The following is an 8,098-nucleotide window of genomic DNA, read 5'->3' as shown; positions in this document are numbered from 1 at the left end:
TAGACATGTTTACACCTGGTACCTCTTAATACATGTCCATCATGTAAAACCATACGACAGGTTCGGTTCCACCTGTTGCCTAACATGTTTCTGCCCGTCATGTAATCTCGAAAACACGTCTGACCTGAGACTTCAATTGACCTTTCACCTTGGACCGACTGGCACAAAATCTGTAGCCAGGATATGAATTAAAACAAGCAATTCAGTGTTGGATCAAATGATGGTATATTGAGAACAAATGCATCAAAACAAGAAAAATTCTGAAATGGCGAGAGTTTCGGATAATACGTAATGAAATAAGAATTACTATAACGGCTAAAAATATTGACATGTCATGGCGCAATTAATTTACTACTTACAGCCACAGTGTAAGTCGAAGAGTACCGAACGTTAAGAAGTTTTGGAACTTATGCAATGAAAGAAGAGTTATATACAACAATGGCTAAAAATATTGGCCCGTCATCAATGAATTAATTTACTACAAAAAGCCACAGTGTGAGCCGCAGAGTGCCTAACGTTAAGAAGTTTTGGAACTTATGAAATGAATGAAGAATTATTACAACAACGGCTAAAAATATTGGCCCGTCATCAATGAATTAATTTACTACAAAAAGCCACAGTGTAAGCTGCAGAGTGCGTAACGTTAAGAAGTTTTGAAACTTATGCAATGAATGAAGAATTATTACAACAACGGCTAAAAACATTGGCCCGTCATCAATGAATTAATTTACTACAAAAAGCCACAGAGCAGGCCGCAGAGTACCTAACGTTAAGAAGTTTTGAAACTTATGCAATGAAAGAAAAATTCTTACAACAACGGCTAAAAATATTGGCCCCTCATAAATTAATTAATTTACTACAAAAAGCCACAGTGTAAGCCGCAGAGAGCCTAACGTTAAGAAGTTTTGGAATTTATACAATGAGAGAAGAATTGTTACAACAACAGCTAAAAATATTGACCCGTCATCAATGAATTTACTACAAAAAGCCACAGTGGAAGCCGCCTTGTACCTAATGTTTTGAAGTTTTGGACATATGTAATGAAACCAGAATTATAATAACGGCTAAAATCATTGACCCATCCTCAATAAATTAATCAAATTAAATTACAATGAATAGCCACAGTCAGCCACACCTAACGTTAGAAAGTTTCGAAACGTATGTAATGAAACAAGAATTAATATACCGGCTTGAAACATTGACCGGTCCTCGATTAATCAAGTTATTACAAATTGTCACAGTGAAAGGCGCCGAGTACCTAATGCAATGACACAAGAATTATAACGGCTAAAAATGTTGACCTGTCCTTGGTGAATTATTCAAATTAATTTACTACGAACAGCCAAAGTCTACCTAACGTTACAAAGTTTCGAGACAGCCGCAGTGTACTTAACGTTCGGAAGTTTCGAAGGAAAGTTCGTGACGACGGACCATCAATTAGAGGCTGATGGAGCGAACTTGATGTTGGAACAGCCAGTATATTGCCAGTATTATGGCCATAGCATGATGAAAGCTTCTGACCCATTTGATAACTTTGCCATAGAAGAGAACTTTCCATTCATTCAGGATCGTATTGTACTTGATCGTCGGATATAATTCTTTGGCTCCTGATAAATAAAAATGATATTAGCTTAGTACTATCGATGTGGTCTGAGATTAAGAATTGAGTTGAGTATGAGGCCTAATAATAGGGTTACCATGCGTCCTCTTTCAATAGGATTTGTCCTCTTTCTTGACTTTTTTAAAAGTGTCCTCGGAGGACGCCCTTTTGTCCTCTTTTTTGAGATTTTGTCCTCTTTTTTGAAAATTTAGGTCACATTTAGAGCGAAATGCGAGTGATATGCCGTAAATTAGCACAGAAGTGACTCTATGGCGGGTATTTCGGAGTGAAAAACGGTGATTGGAGCTCTGAGCGAAAAGTTGACCTTTTTAAAAATTTTCCAGTCAACCGGTCACAAAGTGGGCAAAATTCACCGATTTTTGAGAATTCTTCTCCGGTTTTGCAAGTCTCAAATTTCTGAAAAAGTGTCCTCTTTTTAGATTTCCAAAATATGGTAAGCCTACCTAATAAGTCATTACCGCGCGAGTCAGGGTCATGCAAAGAGGTAAGAAAACGATCGTACGTGATGGTGCTTTCAAGGATATCGAGCGAGCATAATGGTACCCAGAGTGGAATGATTTTAGCATCAGTCGTAACACTGCAACTTTTTAAGTGAAATAGGAGGGGCCAATATTGGTTTCACATCATCTTCTTTGATTGGACGCCATAGACTAGTGACAATTTCACCATAGTGTCCTACAGTAGCATGGACATCAGAAAATCTCGTTACTCACTGATATTGGATTACATCATTCTTTCGATTTACAGTGACCTGTCGAGATACCAATTTTTATCAAATACAGTGTTAATACAACAATACAGTGTTAATAGTGCCATAAATTGCATTTTTTGTATGATGTGAATGATGTAGCCTGATGGCAGTTAGCCATGCGATTTGCTTGTGTCCACAACACAGTGACATAATGCTTTCACATACACCAAACAACTTACTTTGTCAACAAACAGGAAGCTGCCATAGTTGTCATTGAAGAATTGAAGATCGTTGGGATCCCGACCATCCACCCCAGTTTTTGACGACCTGAACGAGAAGTGTCAGAAATCAACTCAATGTATGTTTTGACGCGACTGCGACGTCGTAAAGTAAATCAGCGACTTTGAAACCTTGCGCGGGCCCCTCTAATGGTGATAAAGATTTTCAGTCATCTGACAGGAGGTAACACGGTTGGGCAAGGGTGAAAACATGACATATATTACTACGCAGCAAATTCGATGACAATTATGTTACGACAAGCAAGTGTGCAGTCATGTCCTGCAAGGAGTTGCAGGTCGTCTTTGTATACCTCTGGGCTCATTTGACAAGGAATATTCCAAGCTTGGACATAAAAATATCAAGGTTGCGGCGAGGCTGCGTACATCGCGTTGTGCAAAGGTTTCGCCACTGACAATATTTCTGCGAGTACTAATAAATATTATAATCAATTTCTAGAATCGCCTTGCAGGCCGAGGGTTGGTCGCCTTTATATCTAAGGAAGAAATGTCTACGTTTGGAAGTATGTGCGATTAAAAAATTCTTCAAGAAAACTACAATCTGCCCAAAAAGAACAATGTATGTTAATTTAAAAAGTATCTTTAGGTCACTGACGAGTTTTATACATTTTGAAAACTGACTTCACTTTTTGCTAACCCATGGTAATAATTAGGGCCATTCAAAGCCATATTTCGTTCTATGCATCAGGAAGTCGTGAAATCAATTTCAACACAAAACCGTATCCCTTTGAGCTATATTAAAGCTATGAAGTCACATTTTCCTGATTAGGTCATAAAGCTCAAAATTTACATTAAGAAGCGATTGGACAAAAACGAGGTTTAACAAATAATGGAGCTGCAAATACAAGACATTTCACCAGCGCTTTATGCACCCCTGCAGAAGTGGCAACCCACATCAGCGTTTGTGGAGCTCTCACTTTCCTTGCCAAAGTCATTTTACGTCTGAATCGTAACTTCAAAGACTTTAACATTTCACACTGCTACTGTACTGCAACAGTGATTTAGAATAAAAAATGGACGTGTATAACTGTTGTTGCATAGGTTTTACTCTTTAGTTCCGTCAGTGCCGATATTTGCATGTAAAACTACACCATTTTCACATAAATTCATATTTTCCAAAAAATAAAGTCATATTATTGATTTTCTAAGGTCATATAAAAATGGCCCTAGTTATAATATATATGTAATTTGTTGTGTCATGAAAAATGATTGCGCATGCCACAAATGCCGAGGGATTGTGCCGTCAGTGACTTGATCATAACACTGCTTTATACCTACGGTACCCAATGCGCATCGATCAAGATCGGGTAAATCTCCAGCAGACTGTGTTGACATCCCATTCAGAATGGCCTCGCGACGCGATTCGAATGTTCTTTTCATCCTATCCAGAATCGTTTCCTTGTGAGGTATTCTCCACTTGCCTCTTATTGCGTTTTGATGTATCTCGATGCTGCGCTCGTCGTCTGTGGAGAGTTATACATGTTGACTCTGTAGGACAAAATAGATCCTAATCAAAACATGACCGGTTATCGGTGCAAGGTGCTACTTCTTGCCAATGTTCCTTCTAAGCTGCTCGCATGCGCACAGACACGAGAAAAATTAGACGTAACATTGTCTGTTGGCGTTATCAGTATCATATCAAAATATTCATATTGAGGATATCTAGATCAAGAAAGCAAGATACTAAAATGCTCACATTGTATGTTGTGACTCGAGAATTCTTGCAGCGTTGACTAGATTTTTCCACAAGCTGCTGAGATTTCCGCTTGCCAAAGCGTCCATGCTTCTGCTATTCCAAGTTTAAGATGAGAACTTCTTTTTCATGGTGTCTTCTCCATTCCCTCAACTTGTTGCAGAGCTTGTCTTTCCATGATCCCTGCAATGTGGCATAGTTGAAGTAAGGTTTGGATTAAGTTTGTACAAACTTCTGAGATGTGTGTCACCAACATTGAAAAATTGGAATGTAATGCCGCCCCTGCTGTATGATATTACACATTGATAATAATCGTCAATAATTGGTGCATGCATTGCATACGTTGTAGGACTAGCATATTGCATGAACGTGGTAAGGGGATGTCATTATCAGTGACTTGATCCCAACACTGCTTTATACCTGCCCAATGCGCATCGATCAACATCGGCTAAATCTCGAACAGACTTTGTGTTGATATCCCATTCAAAATGGCCTCATGACACGATTCAAATGTTCTTTTCATCCTAACCTGAATCTTTTCTTGTCACGTAGTCTTTTCGCCCACTTGACACTTATTGCTTTCTGCTGTACCTCGATGCTGCGCTCGTCTTCTGGAGAATATACCGATGCAGGTTGACTCTGTAATAAATATCTTCATTAAAGCCCAGCGAATTATCAGCTTGCCGGTAATAGCGAGTCAATTTATTGCAGAAAGAGCAAAAGTTTTTTTAGGCCTAACTATTTCGTAAGAACAGACAGTTCCAACCAGAAATGAAGATAAGCAGTAGCCTAAAATTCTAAGGTAATGGGGGAAAACAGGCAATTTACATATACGAGATCACAATTTCATCAAAATTAAGATTTATAGGGTTAAAAATGTCAAAATTGTCAGAATGTCCGATTTTATCGGTCAAAATCTTCGGTTTTTAGATAAAAATAAAATCACCCCAGGAGAACATCACATATTCGTTGAAGAAGTTCATATCAACATATTCCAACATATTCTATTCGGGAAACAAAAAAGTACTAACCTATGGTAGATTAGTAATCTATATAGACCAGGAATGGCCAACCTTTTCGGCTGAAGGGCCACATGCAATTGACGAGCGAGTTCGCGGTCCACTAGCCACGCCAAGCGAATAAAATTTTCGAAATTTATAAATAAACAAGGTCAATAATATTATTACTCGAGTATTGCGGGTCTATTGTATACCGCCCGCTAGACTCAGTTTGCAAGGACACGACTATTTGGCGTCTGGCCACATCGATATCGCCATTTCACCATTGACGATCTTTATGCGAGCGCAAACGCGAAAAGACTTTCTCCCGTAATTGCAAATACAGTTAGACTCAATCGGATAAAATAGGCGTTTTTTTCGTTTTCAGTAGGGGGTAGGCTACCAAGCAAGAAATCGTGCGAAAATTAAACACGCAAAGCGTGAAGAAAAATTTCGCTGCTATTTTACTTTATTATAATGTACGACGACTTACTGAAAAGGTGACTGGACCCTGGATCTGCCAATGCGTCGGAACTGATATTTTAGTCATCAACATCCCAAGTGTCGCAGCCAGAATTGTAATTTTTTGTTGGCATTGCAAGTTCACAATCTGAGCAATTCATTTTCGATAATATAATAGGAAATTAGCTCACGGGTCACGCAAAACCCTCTCGCTGGCCATATTTGGCCCACGGGTTGGCCACCCCTGATATAGACAGGCCAATGCAATAATTTCAGAGCCGGAGCAGCAGCTAGAGCAGGAGCAGTTTAAATTTGCGGCTGCTCTAAAGCCCTGCATAACACGGCGTGATTTTGGCTAAAAATCTATATTCGTTTCTATTACAGATATCGAACAAGACAAGATAATTTTAGTACAGTATGATTACCATGATCATCGCTTTACGACGATAATTCTGTTGACATGCATAGAATATAATTACTCACTTCCATCGTCAAACCAGTCATATTGTCCCATATCTTTGGCAGACAATTCATAAAAATCGCCGTTCAATTCAAGCGACTTGTCGTAATATTCCGTAGTGAATTTTCTGTTCAAGATGGTACTACGAACTGCACATCTCACAACATCATAAATCTCAGATAAGTGATCAACTGTGATCACCTTTCTAATATTACCATGGATGATCAGCATTTTCATATTTAATAGCACAAGAGTAATAAATCGCTAACCAGTCTGATGAATCTGAAAAATAGAACGTCATGTTCAAAATTACGCAATTTTAATTACCGGTACTTTTCTCTATCGGCATATAGTTCACTATTAAACTTTGAAACATATTCTATGATGCAGTCTAATGTAGCCATCTCACCATCAATGTTCCCTCTAAGCTGCGCACATGCACAAATGCGCAGTGCTAACACGGTCTCTGCGCACAAAAAATCCGATATGATGACCTTTTTTTAGTCTTTACGCAGTGTTGTCCAAGGGTCTGCGCAGTGAGTTCGTGAGTGTGCGCAGACTCGTCAAAAATTAGAGGGAACATTGCTCACCATACTGTAATTTACCAATACAGTATACCGGTAAATTAGAGAGTCTCTGGTAAAATATTTCACCAGGTTGTAAAACACAAAGGAAACCGGTTTCCGTCATAGCCTCACAGGAATAACAGTGTAAATATCGCCCAAAGCCTGACTTGAGGATACCACAAATGTGACAGTGCCCGTCAAAATCTTCATAGAAAAATATTGTACCATCTTGATCCTGATTGACAACATTAATTCTTTTTTGCCGTATTTGTCACATAATTTTACAGAGCAAACTTGTCCCTCCATATCTTGCATTTGACAAAATGCAACATATTGGCATGGTATACACATCTTCCTAATATATCAACCGGCTCAACTTTCTTAGGTTCATTATTTACATAGTTAAGCTAAGACATTCCCCAACATGATATACTGTAATCGACTGGTTACCGTATGCACTCTGAAGCTATATATGGTAAGTGCTAAACGATATGCTGCCTCCACACGCCACACGTTACCGTACTGCAGTTAAATGCAGCACACCAACTATGCACACCCCGTAGGCGCGCATATGAATCGGAAACACTTTCCCCGATGAAAACTGATGTGAAATGCATGCTCTACTAACTGGACAAATACGATCAATAACCGTCAGCCGGTAATAAACTCTACACTCAGTTCGCCAACTTTTCTGGCCGCGTAGTGATCGCCGATGGAAGTGGCTTCCCGGCACTGAAAGTTTTTCAAACCAATCGTTAACGCATACGGCAATCACGTGAGCAGTGAAGTAGAACTTCCGTTTTTTTAACCAATCACGTCGGACCGTGAAATAGTGTGAGTGGTGAACTGAAATTTTACCGTCGTTCTGCAACCAATCACGACGGATACTGAAATCGAGGACCGTGAACTAAAATTTCCTGTTTTCCAACCACGGATTCGGAAATCGTGTGAGCTGTGAACTGAAATTATACCTCAGTATTTCAACTAATCAAGACCAATACTCAAATGTCTTTTTTTTTATAGATAACTAACCTACGCATAGATTCGCACCACCCATCATCACCCTTGCTCGCCGTGAGGAATTGACTACTGAAGTGCTCAGCAATCTGAACGCAGCATGATCGGTTATCAATAGCTGAAGACCCGAACCCTCAAAAGATGATCTTATTTGAAAGCTACCGTCACGCTGATTCTGAAAATATTACATTAAAATTTCATTAGGACAATGGAACTAACCCGAATTAGCCTTCAAAATCTGAAAATCGGCATCGTGCAGCGATGCAGCACAATCACCATAACAACGGCCTTTGC

The 8,098-nt window shown here is 39.2% G+C and overlaps 1 protein-coding gene across 7 annotated transcripts; it reads right to left on the bottom strand.

The window, feature by feature from the left end:
- Positions 1-201: 201 nt before the first annotated feature.
- LOC145458901 (uncharacterized) lies at positions 202-7,601 on the bottom strand. Of its 7 annotated transcripts, XM_080337409.1 has the most exons (5): positions 4,831-7,554; positions 4,305-4,484; positions 3,883-4,071; positions 2,552-2,639; positions 202-1,607 (listed from the first exon to the last, which is right to left on the bottom strand). In XM_080337409.1, the coding sequence occupies exons 3-5, from the start codon at positions 3,986-3,988 to the stop codon at positions 1,559-1,561; spliced, it is 243 nt and encodes an 80-aa protein (XP_080193535.1). In that variant the 5' UTR covers positions 3,989-4,071; positions 4,305-4,484; positions 4,831-7,554; the 3' UTR covers positions 202-1,558. The 7 variants fall into 7 exon arrangements, 4 of the variants coding, with proteins under 4 accessions (XP_080193535.1, XP_080193533.1, XP_080193534.1 ...); XM_080337407.1 differs by lacking the exons at positions 3,883-4,071; positions 4,305-4,484 and having other exon boundaries at positions 4,831-4,940; positions 6,245-7,601; XM_080337408.1 differs by having other exon boundaries at positions 3,883-4,096; positions 4,305-7,554.
- Positions 7,602-8,098: the final 497 nt, after the last annotated feature.

The sequence above is a fragment of the Botryllus schlosseri genome, chromosome 16, assembly GCF_051294905.1.
Source record: "Botryllus schlosseri isolate E-star chromosome 16, Bs_hap1, whole genome shotgun sequence".
Taxonomy (NCBI): domain Eukaryota; kingdom Metazoa; phylum Chordata; class Ascidiacea; order Stolidobranchia; family Styelidae; genus Botryllus; species Botryllus schlosseri.
The sequence above is the reverse complement of the archived record's forward strand: the minus strand, read 5'-3'. Positions and strand labels throughout refer to the sequence as shown.